General features: G+C 49.3%; 2 protein-coding genes across 7 annotated transcripts; one reads left to right on the forward strand and one right to left on the reverse strand.

The window, feature by feature from the left end:
- Window positions 1–328: 328 nt before the first annotated feature.
- E4F1 (E4F transcription factor 1) lies at window positions 329–9061 on the forward strand. The gene is made up of 14 exons (XM_082064366.1): window positions 329–535; window positions 993–1144; window positions 1284–1380; window positions 1765–1970; window positions 2180–2300; window positions 2567–2719; window positions 2972–3138; window positions 3461–3685; window positions 4014–4119; window positions 4627–4844; window positions 5208–5406; window positions 6614–6774; window positions 7527–7589; window positions 7983–9061. Exons 1-14 carry the CDS (start codon window positions 379–381, stop codon window positions 8328–8330), a joined length of 2373 nt encoding a protein of 790 aa, XP_081920492.1. The 5' UTR covers window positions 329–378; the 3' UTR covers window positions 8331–9061.
- Window positions 9062–9182: 121 nt separating this feature from the next.
- ZDHHC4 (zDHHC palmitoyltransferase 4) lies at window positions 9183–16693 on the reverse strand. 6 transcript variants are annotated; one of them, XM_082064369.1, is made up of 7 exons: window positions 16320–16693; window positions 15771–15900; window positions 13106–13179; window positions 11917–12095; window positions 11690–11815; window positions 10817–11061; window positions 9183–9862 (listed from the first exon to the last, which is right to left on the reverse strand). In XM_082064369.1, exons 2-7 carry the CDS (start codon window positions 15891–15893, stop codon window positions 9578–9580), a joined length of 1032 nt encoding a protein of 343 aa, XP_081920495.1. In that variant the 5' UTR covers window positions 15894–15900; window positions 16320–16693; the 3' UTR covers window positions 9183–9577. The 6 variants fall into 6 exon arrangements, with proteins under 6 accessions (XP_081920495.1, XP_081920493.1, XP_081920496.1 ...); XM_082064367.1 differs by having other exon boundaries at window positions 16317–16693; XM_082064370.1 differs by having other exon boundaries at window positions 9183–9839; window positions 11641–11815; window positions 16317–16693.
- Window positions 16694–17464: the final 771 nt, after the last annotated feature.

The raw sequence follows: 17464 nt of genomic DNA on the forward strand, positions 1-17464 counted from the left end.
TCGTTCCGCACGGCGCCACCGGCGGCCGCTGGCTCCCTCCGCTCTCGTTGGTCGCCAGCCTCACCGGCCCGCCCCCCGCGCGCTGCCATTGGCCAGAAGCGCGCGGTCACCCCAGGCGCTCCGCGACCCATTGGCCGTCCAGCCGCCCCGGGGGCTCGTTAGGTAACCCGTTAGGCTCCGGCCCGTCCGGGCAGGGGGTCAGAGATCACCGGGACTGCGCCTCCCAACGCCGCCCGGGCCGCGCGTGGTCCCGGAACCCCTGCGCGGCGGCCGCGTTCCCCGCCGAGCCCCAGCGGCTGCCCGTCTCGCGGCACGCGGCCCGTTGTTATGACGACACGGCCGTAAAGCCGCCATCTTGGCGGTGCGGCTCGTTGCGACATGGAGGCCGCGATGGCAACGAGCGCGGGGCCGGCGGGGCTTACGGCAGCCGCGGCCGAGGAGCCTGGGGAGGCGGCGGCCGCGGGCTCCGGTGCTGCCGCCACCCCCGCCGGCCCCGCCGCCTTCCTCAGCCTCCCGGCGCCCTTCAGCGAGGAAGGTACCGGCCGCGGGGCGGGTGGTGCCGCCGCGACAGGGCCCCGGCTGGAGCCGAGGGGAGAGCGGGGCACGGGGGGGCCCGCGGAGGCGCCTGAGGGGGCCCGGCCGAGGGACGGAACCGGTCCCTGAGGGGTGAGGGGGCCCTGGCCGGGCCGGTTCTGTCAGCGGGGGCCGGGGAGGTCGCTGGCACCGGGGTCTCCGGGCCCCTCTGCGCCCCCTCCCTCCTCCGGGCTGCGGGAGCGGAGCCCCGGGCCGATCGTCCCGCCCCGCTCCAGAAACCGCCGCGTTGCAGGAGCGAAAAGCCGCCTCGGTAACGGATTCGTCCCCCGGGTCCTTCCCCCCCGGTCCCACCCCTGGCGCGGAGCTCCCGGGGACACACGGAACGCAAGTTTTGGGTGTAAACGCAGCTCGTTGTGGGTGCCGCGTTCTCCTAACGCCGCGTCCCCGTTTCGTGGCAGATGAAGATGACGTGCACAAGTGCGGGCGCTGCCAGGCAGAGTTCACATCCCTGGAAGAGTTTGTGCAACACAAGTTACAGAAGGTCTGCCAGCGAGCTCCAGAAGCTCTGGCTGCGGCGTCAGCAGCGCTCCTCAGCCGAGAAGTCCAAAAGGTGACAGCAGGCTTCTCCTCAAGCCGCGGCTCAAAATAATTAGGATGCAACGGTCTGTTGGGTTGGAGGGGAGAGAATGGAATCCAGTGTTTTTAAAGGTACTAAAACCTTTCTGCCAACGTGTTATCTGTTACGGCAGGTCATTCCATCTGTCGAGGAGTCGATAACTGTTGCTCATATAGTTGTGGAAGCGTCTTCCATAGCAGAAGAGATCAGCAGTGCCTCAGCCATCGTAGGTGAGCAGCGAGACCCCCCCAGTGCCCCTGTGGGGCTGGACTAGTTCACTCCCCCAGTGTCCCCTCTGTTTTGATCTGGGGTGTCGCTGGTACGTGACACCTCAGGGCTGCTGAGCACTGGGACCTGGCACTGAGCGTTCCCTAGGCGCTGGGACAGTCCCCAGGCCAGCTTGGCAATTCTCTCCACATTAACACAAATTAGATTTAAAACTCCATTCCCGAAGTGTCCGTTTTCATATTTCTGCTGCGCTAATGAGAACTGTGCAAAGACCAGGTTTAAAGTAACTGTTTCTCCTCCCTACTGCGTGACGTGCTGAGACAGTCACTTGCTCTAGTCATGTGAAGCTGTTCTGTAAAGAACAAAACTTCCTTTCCTTTTCCCAGGCAGCGGGCACATCAAAGAAGTCGTAGTTGCAGGAGACCACGTCTTTGAAAACCCAAACGGTCACATCGATGGGGAAATCACTGAAGAGCAGGGCACGCCTGACGATGAGGAGCAGGATATTTCCACGGAACTGATCAAGGTTAAGCTGCTGGTTAACAAAGAAGGGCGATATGTATGTGAATTATGCCAGAAGACATTTAAAACAGTAAGTGTCTCTTCTGCTGTGTTTGGGGTAGTGAATTATTTTGTTTGCTGTTAACTAAGACACCTCAGGAGTTGATAACAACGAGCTTCTCTACTGCGTGCTACACTTCTGAAAGGAAAGGTCTTCTTTCAGAAGGAGCATTGTTGTTCTTTACCACTGAAATGTTCCACAAGGGTTTGACATCTTTTGAAATGAATTTTTTTCCGTAGGCCAGCATCCTCAAAGCTCACATGATCACTCACAGCAGCAGAAAGGACTACGAATGCAAACTCTGCGGGACTTCCTTCAGGACAAAAGGCTCTCTGATCCGACACCATCGGCGTCATACTGGTAAGACAGTTCTCCAAATGTTCCTTGTTGCTGGTGTGTGCTGCCTGTGGTTTCTTTCCCACCTTCCCTTCCCATGGGATTTCCTGCTGGTTTCTATCTGCTGAGCTGAGCTCCCCATGTTTGGGGTGCGTGGAGGCAGCGGAGGGTCCCAAGATGAGCCCAGTCTGGGGCTGTGGAAAGCGGGGAGCGTTCCTCTCGCTGTCACACAGAGCTAACGCTGCCCGTGGTCCCTTTAACGCTGTTGGTTTGATTCTTGGCGTTTCCAGATGAAAGACCTTACAAGTGCAAGAAATGTGGGAAAAGCTTCCGGGAATCTGGAGCTTTGACTCGGCACCTGAAATCTCTGACACCTTGTACTGAAAAAATTCGCTTCAACGTGAACAAAGAGATTGTAGTCAATAAAGATGATTTGCCAACAGGTCAGTGATGCTGTCGGTCCCCGCCTTGCATCTGGTAAAACCAAGCATGCTCCTGGCACTTGAACTATAATTCTTTCTCAGTTATGAAAGAAATATTGCTGTGCTATTCAGTTTCTGTCTTTAATACAAGAAAAAGTAATTTATAGAGCTAAACTATTAACCTGGAGCGCATGTAGCCAGGTGCTGGCTGTGAAGAACGTTTGAGAAGGGGTGGCAGTAACCAGGTGGTTCATTCTGCTCCTTTTCTTGAAGGATCCTGTAATTCGACCACAGACACAGTTTCATCGATAGCAAGTGAATCCATCGAGACCTCGCCCGTGATTCATCTCGTGACAGATGCAAAAGGCAACGTTCTTCACGAAGTCCACGTCCAAATGCAGGAACTTCCTATTGTCGATGCAAAATCCCTGGACCAAGATGTGAGTGTCATTTCTCTTAAATACTCTTCACACGTTTTACGCAAGGAAGTCTTGAAGTATTTAGAATAAATCTGTCTGGTGGAAGTAAATGGTTAATTATCTGCTTTTTTATCTGAGAACATAAAAGGCAAACTCTGCTCTGACCTGTGGCTGTTCACCTCGTCTTCCTTCCCACTGCAAAACCATTCCCTTGTTGATCTTTCACCCCATATCGCAGCATCAGACACCCCAGAAAGAAAAATGTTGTAGCGGCGTTGCTATAAAAAAAGGCTGACTGTGTTATTTGCTGTTCCAATGGCTGGACTGTTCATTCCTTCGGCAGTCGCATCCTGAGGAGCTGCTGTGTGAGGGAGAGGTGAACAGTGAGAACCTGCTGCGCCAGGCCATGAGGAATTCAGGGATCGTGATAGAGCGAGTGGCGATGGAGGAGGCGTCCAAGGCCGACGAGCCTGCTGCAGCTGCTGCCGAGGAGCTGGAAAACGAAGTGGTGGAAGCAGAAGAGGAGCCGTGTGGGGAACAGTGCGTCAAAGCGCAACAAGCAGAGTCTGTATGTTTGTATTCCATCAATAGATTAATTCTTTTCACTAATCTTGTGTGCCTGCACATGGTTGTGGATGGCAGCATTAGCCTCACCACCCCGCACGTTATCCTCAGCACATGTCTCCCTGTGCCCGGGTCTTTGTGTCCATTTTTAAAGTTCTGTTTTTCATGCATGCTTTATGTGTAGTGTTAGTGTGCACACGTGCTCTTGCCTGTTAACAGTACAGACCTCTTTCCTGTCAAAGCTGCAGTATTTAATTGGGAATTTGGTTAGCAACATCTACTGTCCGCACTAATATAAACACACTTACATTTTACCATCTTCTTTCTGATAGACAGATGCGGAAAGAACAAACGGGTACAAAAGTTACGTTTGCCCTCACTGTAATGAAGCCTTCAGCGAAGCTACTTCCCTCGAAACACACATCAAAGGTCATTTAGGTAAAGTTTTACTGCTTATGCTGTTGTCTAAAATGCGCCCTGTCTGACTAGCATTCTAAGCATAGTACAGCTTGTTTTTTGTTTCACATTCCTTGCCTTTATGTGGCCATTAGCCACACAGAATTAATTGATGCTTAACACACATGCAGGTAAAGGTTGACTTTGGTTGAGCGAAATAAATATTAAGGAAAGGAAAAGTTTCCGTGTTTCAGGGCCTGCACTGGATCCTTGAAAGTGGAATTTTGTGACAAGGCCGATAAAAAGGTTAGTGAGGCAGAACAAGTCAATAGGCTGGAACTGCTGCTTGAGAGGCAGCAAAGGCCATAAGAGCAACATTTGAGCAGAATTAACTTGTGAGTGAGACAAGCTCATACATGCTGTTGAAAATATAATTTCCCTCCTTCTCTGGGTTAATTTTTAGGTAAGAATTTTGTTACACTGTGTACTAGATACCTGCCACTGCTCCTTGTCCTGTATCAGCCATGCGTTCTCTTTCTCTCTCTTTAGATTACAAGCCTTTTAAGTGCGAGGAGTGCGGCAAAGAGTTCACTAAGGGTTATCTGCTGAAAAAGCACCAAGAAGTGCATGTGAACGAGCGGCGTTTCCGCTGCGGAGAGTGCGGCAAGCTCTACAAGACCATTGCACACGTGAAGGGGCATCGCAGGGTGCATTCTGATGAGCGGCCGTATTCCTGCCCCAAGTGTGGCAAGCGGTACAAGACAAAGGTGGGTCTCCCTCACATCAGGCTTTTGCCTGCAGATTTTCCTTTCCAGAGCCAGGGTTTGGGAGGAGAACAAACAAAGAACAGACACCAGCTCACCTGCCTCTTGTGAGAGCAGAAGCTCCAGAAGGAGCTTTTGTTTTAGCGAGGAAAAGAGGGACAGTCTTAATAAAACCCTCACATTTGTAAAGAAACTGTTCCTTCGTGTGTGGAAAATTTACATAAAAATAATAAACCCAAGTATTTATCATGTTTTATGTGAGCAGAAATCTTCAGAGATGTTGACTTTTACCCTGGAAGCTAAAATACTGCCTGCTTGAGTTTGTCCTTCCCTTCAGCTGCCCCTCTCTTGCCTCTCTCTGTACAGAACGCCCAGCAGGTTCATTTCCGCACGCATTTGGAGGACAAGCCGTATGTCTGCCAGTACTGCAGCCGGGGCTTTCGCGAGAAGGGCTCGCTGGTGCGCCACATCCGCCACCACACCGGGGAAAAGCCTTTCAAGTGTTACAAGTGTGGGCGCGGGTTTGCGGAGCACGGCACCCTCAACAGGCACCTAAAAACCAAAGGTGAGGTGGCAAAGCTTGTCCGCATTGTTGTAGGATTTGGGCTGGACAAGCTGCTTTTTGGCTGAATGGCAGTGGATTTTCAGAGTGGGTCTGACGACCTTTGTCCAAGGCCACTTGTCCATCTGCAACTCAGCTGTGTCAGAAGGAGGTGAATTATATTTGTTTTCATCTTGATTAATGAATATTTTGTTGTGATCTTTCTGACCGAAACCCATACTGAACAAACAGCCATAAACCGGTTCTAATATAGAGTCTAGATCATCTAAATAAAGAGGAAGGTAAGCAAACCAGAGTTTGTATTAAGAATTAACTGCAGGAGTGCTGTGCTCTCTGTGCCAGTCTCTGGCTTAAGTGCTCTCTGCTGCCCTGAGGTGGGGAGGATGAATCCCACACCGTACCAGAGTCTGCCCCAAATTGTGAAGCGGTTCCATTCCACAGCTATACACAGAGAGGGAGAAAGTTAACGTTTTCACAAAGTAATCCTGGAGAGAGCTTGATTTCTGTGTCGGGGAAGAGGTGAGAAGACTCAAAAACTTAAAATGTGGCGCATGTTGTTATGGTTAAACTTGCCAATGGAGTTTTTTTTGCATTAAATTTGTACTAATTTGGGGGTTTTATGAAATCTTGTAAAAACACAAAGTGTGGATGTTGTGCGAGGAAAACGTTTTAAATAGAGTAAGTTCTCACAGATAATCTTGTTTGATCGGATTAGTTTTACTGGACCTGCTGCTCCTTTAGCTCCTAAGCACGGATTTTCAAACTTCTTCAGGTAGTGATGATGATGCTTCGAGATTGTAAAGGGCAAGTTTACTGAAGGAAAAAAAGAGTTTCCTGAAATGTAACGCATAAGCAGAAAATATATATGACTTAAAGTACACCCGAAGTCTTACTGTATGTTCTTCATATATGGCTTTTGAAATCCTGTATGGCTTTATGCATCTGAATTCACTTGTGTGGTTTTTTTGAACGGTCCTGGAGCGTTGCTCTGCTCCAGGCTCAGTTCTGTTTGCAGTCACGCAGGCCCCTTCTCAGCCGGTCTTTGGCCCGTTTTGGGGGATGAGAGCCTGTTGTGTGGCTGTTGGTCCCTTCTTGGTGCTGTCCTGTTAAAGGGGTTTCGTTTGTGCTGTGCGGTTTTCTCCTGGTACTCCTGCACTTGAGATGGTTATAACAAACACCATTTTTCTGGCATTTTTGGAATCCCATTCAGGTGGCTGTCTCCTTGCTTTGAAAGAGGTGGAAGAAGTGATAGTGTCCGAGGAAAGTCAGTCAGCCGACAACCTGGCTGCAACAGTCATTTCTGAAGATCCTCACACGGTGCTGGTGGAGTTCTCCTCGGTGGTGGCGGACACGCAGGAGTACATCATCGAGGTGAGGTGGGCAAACAGCCTCCTTGGGCCCAACCCAGCTCCCTGTTTTGTCAGTAAAAACTGCAGTTGTGCGTGTTCCTCCTCTGGGCTTTTGGGAGAAGGTAAAATAGGATCTGATGCTATCCCTGCTCACGCAGCCCTAGGAATAAATCGGATTAATCTTGTTTGCCAGGAGCGCTGGGCGCCTGCTTCACCTTCTGCAAATAACGTAGGCAGGAAAATGAGAACGCAGGGCAGACTGACTGAGAACTGACCACGACAGATTTTATGTCCTCACAAACTTGCTTCAGCTTTCCCTCAACTTTTATCTGCTCTTTCCTCCCAGTTCTATTTTGCTTGTTTTGTCCAAAATAATATCTGCTGTTGTTAACGGGCTGTGGCTGCCAAAAGCAATGAATTCTGCATTTTTCCTTTCTCCCCCTTGTGTCAAAGAGCCAGTACTCATCTGTGCAGAACAACACAGTTCATTTCTTGCGACCCTTTAGTGCTGCCACCATTTTTCTCCAATGGGAGAAAAATCCGCCAGTTGGCCAAGTCCTGCTGAGAGAGGATGTTCTTTCAGTCACTTGTGAGCACTTCACATCACTTTTAAGTAGCTCTCGATAATGGGATTTGGAGGGAAGTTCAAGGAGCACTTGTCTTTAGAGTAGCTACTGCATCATGGGGGAAACAGAAAGACTTTTGTAAACTATCTTAGTGTCTTATATCTTGGTAATAATCTAAAAATGGAATAATTGTATTTTGTCTTTCAAGACTGCTACTGAAGATATGGAGACAAGTGAAGCTACTGAAATCATAGAGGGAACAAGACATGAGGTAAAGCAGCCACATAAGCTATTATTTTGGGGACTAGAGGAAATGAATCACTTCTAGTGTCTAAAAGTCACGCTAAGTAAACTAAGTCCTGCTAAGACTTGGCTCAGCCAGTTGAAGTGCTTGGATGTGCATTGGTAGGGTTTTTCTGTCAACAGCACTTTGATGTTCTGTAGGAAGTTCCCTGCTGACAAAACATCTTCATGTGACCTGTTCGAAGTCACTGTTCTTGGGGCAGTGAGAACTCCAGTGAACAGCTGGAGGAAACTGGAATGAAATGGTTCTTGTTGTGCTGCCCTCCTGGTCATCACACATTGACAGGGACGAGAAGTGTCTGTACTTCTGACAGAGTACAAGACACTGAGAAACAACATGGCCTCATTTCTCCTCATGTAGGTTGACAGCCACATCATGAAGGTCGTGCAACAAATAGTAAATCAAGCAAACTCTGGTCACCAGATCATTGTCCAGAATGTCACCGTGGCAGAAGACTCTGAAGTCCCCACGGATGCTGGGGACACCATCACTATCGCCACCCCCGAGAGCCTCACGGAGCAGGTGGCGATGACGCTGGCGTCTGCCATCGGGGAGGGAGCGGTGCTGACCACCGAGGGCGGCATCCAGACTGAAGAAGCAACTGTGACGATGGTGGCGTCCGAGGACATTGAGATAATGGAACATGCGGGAGAGTTTGTGATCTCTTCCCAGGAGGGGGAGGTGGAAGTCCAGACTGTCATTGTGTAACCCCATGTGGCCAGCGACAGATGTTCATGTAACCCTCACTGGTTTTCTCCAGTTTGGGGAGTTTGACCAGCCCTAAGTTTGCCGCTATAATTGTTCAGAGAGCAAGGGAGAGAATGAGAATGCTTCTGTAGGTAAGTGGCTTCACAGGACAGTACAGCCCCGAGATGTTGCTGTTTAAAACGGACACAACAGTGGTTAAACACCTCTGGAAGTGACCGACACCCCATAGTGACAGTATTTTGTACAGCTGCCTCAAATAAAGGAAGATCCTTTGTGAAGCATTTACCTCTGCCCACAGGCCAGAGTATTCTGGCATTTAAAAGGATTCAGAAAGTGGAGCAAGTGTGTAGGGTCTCAGAAGAGACTCCATCATATGCATTTAAAACCAACCAAACCAAACCTAAGGAGTTGTGGGGAGCAGTCACCACCCCTCCCACTCTCATGCCTTTAACCTCACTACTTTAGTCCTCCTAAGGCATGGTACTGCAGTATTTTTTTTTTTTACTTTATTTTATATCCTGGACACGCAGCCTTATGTACTGGTCTCTGACAGAATGCATTGCTGTACCCTCACAACGTCACACAGGCCGCTCAGAGAGCTGGTCTGTTGGTGTGTAAAGCCATACTGTATAGGATTTTTTTTTTTAACTATATATGGATTTTTAATTGCATATTGTACAGATTTGGCATGTAAATAAATACATTTTTAAAAATAAAGTTATTTAAAGTTCTTACTATATTTTCCCAAGTTCTGCTCTATTATCACTCAAACAGAAGAATTTCTGGAAGGAGAACAAGGCTTGTGTTTAAGAAACCCTTACTGGGTGAGTCAAACACGCTGTTTTTCCCCAAACAAACACAAGTCTTGTGGCTGAGCCTCCCGCTGTGAACAGAACTCAGCTTCCCTGTTACACAGTGGTATAATGTGGCATACACGGAGCAGTAAGAATAAAGAAGTTCCTTGTGTATGTGTTCCATACTGAACCGATCCCTCGTCCAGCTTCCCTCAGTACCGCCATGGGGTCTGAAAGGACCCAGGGGCCACTGTCACAACTGGTACCAGTTGTGTTTATCTAAACTCAGAAAAACTAGATGTTCTCAAGACTGGTTGGCTTAATGAAAACACAGTTTCCAATTAGTTAATTGAAAGACAGTGTTCTTTTTACAAAAGTTGTTTGGGGCATCAAAGCCACCGCTGAAATAGTCTTACAAAAAGTTTAAAAATGCACAGATAAAGAATAATACCTTCATGTTTTCTTCTGTCTTTCCAACACTGTAGGAGGCTTAAAGATTTCCTTTAAATTCATCCAGACTCCTTTAGAATAAATATTTTTGTAGCCAACTTGTCTGTCATGAGGCTGCAAGGCCCGATGGTGGGAACACCCATATCTTCGGGATTTATACCACTCGTTGGACGTCTGGTTGGTGAAGGCCAAGTACAGACTGAAGCAGCAATACGCACCCAGTACGAGCGTGAGAAGAGTAACAAACCCCAGCATGAAGACAATCCTGGGAAAAGTCAAGAAAAGGTGCTGCAAAGAAATAGAATAATAACTTCATTAAAAAGCTGGAGCGCTAAATCACACGGTGCCATGTGAGCCCTGCAACGCGCCAGCTGAAACACACATTACCGTGCAGCTCCAGAACCGCGGGCACAGCCCTTGGAGTGGAACATGCAGATCTCCAGAAATGGATTTCCTCACAAGCCTTGCTAGTATGTGGGAGTATTTTCTATACCCATCTATCTTTGAATATTTTGCTTGTTTTTTTTTTTTTTTTTCTAATTAAAAGAATAATTAATGCAGATGATCTGAAAACAAACTGCCAAATGAAGAGGCTACAATCTGGTACGTCAGGTTTTGCTGACATGATACAGCTCAGCAGCTCTTTTCTGAGTTAAATTCCAGTCCTAGGGGGTGGTAACGGTTCTGAAACACAAACATTGCCTGACCAAGATCCTTTTAGAAAAGTCCAAGGCTGAAACATCTGTTGTCTTGGCTGAGCAAAAGATAAAGCGTTTACTACTGATCACCTCACTACCCTGCTACAGAAAGGGAGGAGGGGATTGAAACGCAAGTGACTCAAGTGCTTGACACAAAGTCACCCTTTGCATTCACAGAAAATGAATATTCACGTACTTAAATTCCAGGGTAGTAGGGTCCTGCTTTTACATCTCCAGATACGTGTTCTTCAAACCTGACTACAGTAGCTGGTCACTGGAGTGTAAAGCCAGTCGTTATGAACCAGATCTGCTGAGTGACAGCAGCAGGAAGACAGAAATCCAAAGGATGGGAGAGTGGGAAAATCCATGTTTTTAAATATTCTGCAATGGCAGTTTTCTAAACTTAACCAGCTGTGTAAAGTTGGTAAAGAACCTGCAGTCCATCCACACCATGCCTGTGAGAACCGGTGAGCTTGCAAGATTCCTGAAAGCAAAGGCTGAGATAAACCTTTTTATAAGCAAATAACCCGAAGCACTAACTTACCTGAACGAGGAAGAGAATGTCCACAGCGCGCTCCTGTCCCTGCTCGTCGATGTAGCTCCCGTGCATCACCCCTGAGAGCCGGACCACTCGGGTGAGCAACGCGGCTGTGACGGCGGCGATGGCGGCGGCTGCGCCTGCCAGCGTGCACAGGTACAGCAGGAAATAGCGCGCGGTCAGGGCGCCCACGCAGTTGTTGACCCACACGCAGTGGTGATCGAACCGATGCACACACGCGCTGCAGAGACCTGGCGAGGAGGGAGGGACAAGACGGTTCGGTTATTTGGGTTTTCAATGAACCAATTTGATTTTTAAACAGTTTGGGATATTTTTTCATGTGAAAAAAATCTGGGAATGATTTAGCTTATAGCTTTTTAAGCAAATGCATTAATTTAAATTGCATATCACAAAATAAAACCAAAGACATGTATCTCACTTCCTCTTCTTCACCAAGCTGCGGCTCAAAGACTTTAGTTTCTCCGACAGTACTGCCTAGTAAAGCATATAATAGGTAGAGCTTGTAGCTCCCAGCTTTATTTTAGATGATAACAGAAAATTCTGCAAGAGAAACCCAAAATCTTGAATTCAGGTCTTGACAGGTGATCATTTTTCATTTAACTTTGAGATGCTCCAAAGCTTGCCTGTTCTGACCCCAAATGATACCCTCGGAACCGTCATTTCTGTGAGAAGAAATAGCAGCAAAACAGTTCCATGGATGGGCAAAGGGCCACTGTGAGCTGGGACCCCAGTAAAACACAGTCCCATGTACATCAAGCTGGAGAAGAGAACAGATGTTGTGTGAACTGTAGTTATTGATGGAGAATTACTCTGGGAAAGGCTTAGAGTTACGCTTCTCAAGGCAGTTAAGATCCTTACTGCAATGTTTCGATCTGGCTGGCTTCTCCATGTTGCACGTAGGACATGTGACGCCCTTCTGGAATAACACACCATCATATGCATACATCTTAACCAAGGATGCATGGTTTGATTTTGTTATTATACCTGTGAAATAAACAAGAGATATAAGTCAAAGTTAAGATGTTTGTAACATTTTTTAGATTCTGTTTTCCAGCAGCTGCAGCTGCTAAGCAGCAGGAGCTTACCCGGGTCGGTGCGGGAGCAGAGCAGGAAGCCGCCCGCGCTCCCGGCCAGCAGCACGTAGGGCAGGAGGAGCAGCAGGAGCGGGAACTGCAGCTCCCAGCAGTACACAAACACCTCCCAGGTGTATTCCCCGAACACCGCGGCCTGCAAGGCCACGTGCAGCACAACAAACAAGCAGCTTCTGGAACAGAAAGAGGACAGTCTATTTAATACTCGGCATCCTGATTAGCAGGTCAAGTACGCTCGGAGGTGATCAGCAAAGACTTTCCAAACGCAAGGAGACACCTCTTTTAGGTTTTCAGGCCAGCATGGATTGCATATTAATAGTGTTTTCTCCATCCAAGGGCTTCTTTTTCTTCCCACATACATTACTTTAAATATGCCAGCTAAATTCACTTCCAGTATTGTCACGTCATTTGGATTTTTTTCTTCCAACAGCACAGTAAAGCACAAAGCACCCTTGGTGCTGACAAAATATGCCACAAAACCTTCTGCCAGAAGACACATACTGTGCTGCTCTGAAAGCAAAGGAAACCCAGTAAAAGGTAATCTTAAAAACAACTATAATAATACAAGCAGGCTCATGAAATAAGCACAGCAGGAGATCAGCACTGGTGAACACTTGTTCCAACCTACTGCAGACTGTGGCTTCTGTGAGGCCAGCGGCACAACCGTGTGGCATCCAGTTTGTTTGGCATGTGTCACACTGAGCAACAGCTTTTGGCAGCCCGGCAAAGATCCTCAGATCAGCCACGCGTTGGAGTGCAGCGTTCACTCACTTCAGGCCTTTGTGTTGAACATCCATTCACTGGACCTTTACCAGGAGTTCTAAATAAATGTCAAAACTCAATCTGCAGCTGCCAGAGAGTCGGCTGTAATTCTCTTGTGGATACAATCTCCCACCAGTGTGACCTACATCTGTCACACCGGAAACTACTGAGACACATTATCTTTTTCTCAGCAATATGTTCAAATATTTCAGGGTACCATCTTCTAAACAATAAGCAAGGAACAGGAAGACAACAGCGTGGCAAACCTTAAAGGGAATCTCTAATCCCTGACAAGCACCCTCACCAAGACAGAATATCAAAGGATAACACTGAAAGCTCCGACGGTGGCAGGAGGTCACCGACAGTAACCAGACATACAAGTGAAAACTAATGTCAGAAGCACAAAAAAAAAGCGCAATACCTGGTGTGGAAGAGCCTGTGCAGTGCCCTCTGTGTCACCCTCTGGAGGCGTGTGGGGATTACAAGGGACAACACCTGAAGCAAATGAAAACACTGTGTTATCTGAACTGCACGCAGCTTCTGCCTGGGGAAGAGTTCAAATAAAAACACAAGTCCCCTAATCCCTCAGTTCTGTATCTGTAGCCATGTCACTGGGGCCGACACCTGTTTGCAGGGGCATCTGAGCTCCTAAGAAGGTTTTCAAAATGGGAGGGAGGTTCCACATTCTTGGGAGCCCAACAGGCACAAACAAATGTATCTGGGTTAATGTGTGAAAGTTATAAGGAGCTTATATCGGGTTATAGACTGGGTAACTGGTTGAGCAGGGGATAGAACTGAGCAATTCCTGAACTACAATATGCTTCATCAGAACATCTGACAGATGTAAGCAGAGATAAGCAAAGGGATAAAGCCTGCTGTCCTCCAGAAAAAGGCAAAAAAGAAAAAAACCTACAACCCAACCAAAAACCAAACACATCCCACCAAAATCCCAAAATCCGGTTTCTTCAGCTATCCCTATGAGCCAGTCTGACAACTCCAGGCCTGTCCCACTGCCCTTTCAAACACAGCAAGGTACAACCAAGGCAAAAACTGCCCATCCCCGGAATCCTGAGCAGCGGCCGGTGAGCATGGGACTGTCGAACACTGCAGGTCGGGAGGGGACAGGTCTCTATGGTGACACGCGGCTCCATTCTCGCAGCAGAACTCGAGCAGCTGAGCCTATTTCTAGCTAACAGAAAGAAAATATGCAGTGAGAGCTTCTTGTCTCAGATGTGAAAGACCGGAAGGCAAAAAGCATATGTAGAGCTGAGAAGACGCTAAATAATTTTCTTTTCACTGGTGTGCCGCCTAGCAGCAGTTCAAGTGACAGGTTTTTTTAGAAAGAGGCTGCGCACCGCAGCAGGGAACACAAAACCAGACAGAACAGCAACCTGTGTGCAATTGCAAAATTCAGATTTAAATTAACTGTATGTTAACGAGAATGAGACCTGTACAATGAACACAACACAACCGAACCGCTGGCAGCATGGACACCAGAGCAGGGGTGCAGAGCACCAGGAACAGTTGTGCTCTGTGCAAATTCATAATTTCCTATTGCTCACAATAAATACTTTAAAGGATCTTACAGGAGCGCAGTCAAACAATTTCACACTTCCAAGCTTATATGATTCATTAGTTACAGTCAGAAGTGAATTTAAAATACAGTGTCTAGAGAAACTATTTAGGACTACCTATATTTATTTCATGTGTACTAGCATCGATTACACTTCTCCAGACACTGACTCTACATCACCGCAGTATTTTAATTGGTGATTGTTACACGTTTCATAGAAGCAGCTATTAAGAAATGTGGGAAAATAAAAAATTTCTCTGTGCAGTGATCTGCATGTCTACATAAAGCAAAATGAAAACAAAATACTAGTAATAAAAATGAAAGTCCGTTTAGACTCATGTAAACAGCATTAAATATTATTTACAGTGTAAATCGTAATTTGTATTCTTTCCCTTCCAAGAATGCTACACCTTTTTTTTAACTTCTTCATTCAAGCACAGCCAAACAGACAGAAAAATAAGCTAGTGCCTTTTCAATTAATTCCCTGTTTTTACAATAAAATGCCAACTCTTAATCCTCTTTTAAAGCTCTTCATTCCTCCCTCTTTCTTAGGAAACAACTGCCTGCAGCATTATTACAGACTCACATTAAAGAGCTTCCCCAAAAACATTTGCTATCAGTTATAATTCTCTCCCTATTTTCATCCGCAAACCTCTCCCCTCTTTCTTCCTCTTCATGAAAGCAGCAAATGCCATAAAACTGCAAACACTTGGGGCCTCACTATTATTAAATTTCTCAAAGCTGGTGTGCTGTGGTGCCACTGAACAATGTACTTTGAGCATCGCGAGAAGTTCCATCGCCACCATGACCCTGTGGTGGCTGCAGCTGCACCAGCACAGGCAGGAGCAGGAGCTGGGAGACGTAAATGAGTTTTTTACCACCTGCTTTCACAGGAAGAATATTTGTTTCTAATCCCAATGAGCAGTTATCCAAGATGTGTCAAAATATGATGAAATACAGAATACACCACGTCATCATGGACAGAGAGTGATGAACCTGGTGAGGGGCTGGAGCACAAGCGTGATGGGAGCGGCTGAGGGACCTGGGGGGTTCAGCTGGAGAACAGGAGCTGAGGGGAGACCTTCTGATCTCTGAACTGCCTGAAAGGAGCTTGGAGCCAGGGGGGGTCGGGCTCTGCTCCCCAGGAACAAGCGCCAGGAACAGAGGAAACGGCCTCAAGTTGCACCAGGGGAGGTTGAGGTTGGATCTGGGGAACAATTTCTTCCCCAAAGGGCTGTGGGGCATTGGAACAGGCTGCCCAGGGCAGTGCTGGAGTCACCATCCCTGGAGGGGTTTAAAAGGTGTTTAGAGGTTCTTAGGGACGTGGGTTAGTACTAGAGTTGGGTTAGGTTATGGTTGGACCCGATGATCCCAAGGGTGTCTTCCAGCTGAAATGATTGTACGACTCTATCACTGTAACCACATACACTAGAAGTTTTTTAGAGGAGAAATCCATGAACTGAGCAGGTGCAGCAGGCAGAGCCCTCAGCACTCGCTGCCCGTGGCTCCTCACCTGGCCTGCACCGCTGGCACCGCTGCTGAGGACACGGCCCTTCCCTCCCGAGCAGGCGCAGAGCAGGGCGAGAGCGGCGAGAACCAAACCCAAGTAAACCGAGAACAGCGTCAGAAAGTCCATCCTTGCCCTGCAACGCACAGAACCCCCGGTCAGTGCCCCGCACGGCCCCGGCCTGGCCCGCAACGCCACCCTCCCCCGGGATTTGTTTCTATTTGTTGTGTATTTCTGCACGGCCCAGCGCCCTGAGGGCGGAGCAGCCGGAGCAGCCGAGTGCCGCCGCGCCAAGGGGCTCCGCGCTGGGACAACCCGGGCGCGAACCCGCGCACCGCGGGCCGGCCGCTGCCGGGCCACAGGCCGCTCGGCCCTCCGGCAGCAGGAGAGTGAGGGGACCTGGGGACGCAGTCGGGGCCTGCGGGGCGTCAGACCCAAGGGACACCGGGGAACAGGGACACAGAGGGACCGAGACGCGGCGGGGGGAGCAGGGGTTGTCCCCTCAGCCGCGCCGGGAGCTGCCCCCACCCCACCAGCAGGGGTCACGCTCACCACCGCCCCGAGCCCGGCTAATCGATCGCCGAGCCCCGCCCCGGTCGCTCGGCGATCTGCGGCGGCGGAAGCGCCTGGCGCCACCCGGAAGCAGCGGCCCCTCGGCCCCGTACGGACACCGGGAGAACCGCGGGAGCCGCCCGCGGGTCTCTCTGCACAGCGCGGCCCGAAGGGCCCTTGCCAAGGACGGTGCCTCTCCCGCCCGGGCCCAGCGGCCCCGGGGATCGGGCGCTTCCCCCGGCTGCCGGAAGCAGGTGCCGGGGCTGCCAGGCGCTCACACACCGGGAAGCGGCTCCAACAGCCGTGGCCTCCCGAAGGAGCTGGGGCGGCCGGGAGAGCCGTTCGTTCCGGCCATCTTCCTTCTTCTACGGCAGAAAACGAAGGTTAAAGCAGTAAAAATAAAAGTTAAATCATTATTTTAAATCCCAGCGCTGTGTGGCAGTCCAAAGCGGTCGGTACCGTCTGCGGGCAGTTCACGAGCTGTTCTCTCGTTTCCAGCAGTTCCTCGTTAACGCTGCCACGGCGCATCTTGTGCCATTCTTGGGAATCTGCAACAGCTTCTCCAGCTTTGTTGCCTTTGGTGAAATCTCTGAAGCCCAATCCCTTTGTGTTCTGCAGCAGCTCTGGGCGTTACGTTCCCTTTTCCCAGGGAGCCACCTCTTGCCCATCGCATTCCCTGAGCTGTAAAATGGGTGAGTTTGGGATCCCAGCCCTGGCTGGGGTGCCGGAGCCGCCGGAGCCACGGGTGCTGTGGCGGTTCCATGCGTGGTGGTGTCAAATGCTCCCCGCAGCGCTGCTAATGAGCGGCTGATTGGGTTACGGTGCCTGGGTAGAGTTTGCCATAGAAACTCAGGTGGTTGCTGCCTCCAGGTAACCGATCCGAACGCTCTGAACCTGCGGTGATGGTTTTGCCAGCTCGGCTGCCGCTGGCTGGATCGCACACACCACAGGTAAGTCCTCCAAGGATGCTCGGGGCACTTTGGCACCAAGAGGAAAGTATTTGGCGTGGTCAGGAGATGCGGCGGCAGGAGTCGAGGTTGGGTTTCAGGACAGGGACCTTGTTTTTCCTGGCATGTTCTCAGCCCACAGCACACCAAACCTCAACCTGGGAGCGAGAAATGCAGCCAGAATATCGCTGGGGCACAGCT

Source organism: Streptopelia decaocto (assembly GCF_964273445.1).
Source record: "Streptopelia decaocto genome assembly, chromosome: 13".
NCBI classification, from domain to species: Eukaryota; Metazoa; Chordata; class Aves; order Columbiformes; family Columbidae; genus Streptopelia; species Streptopelia decaocto.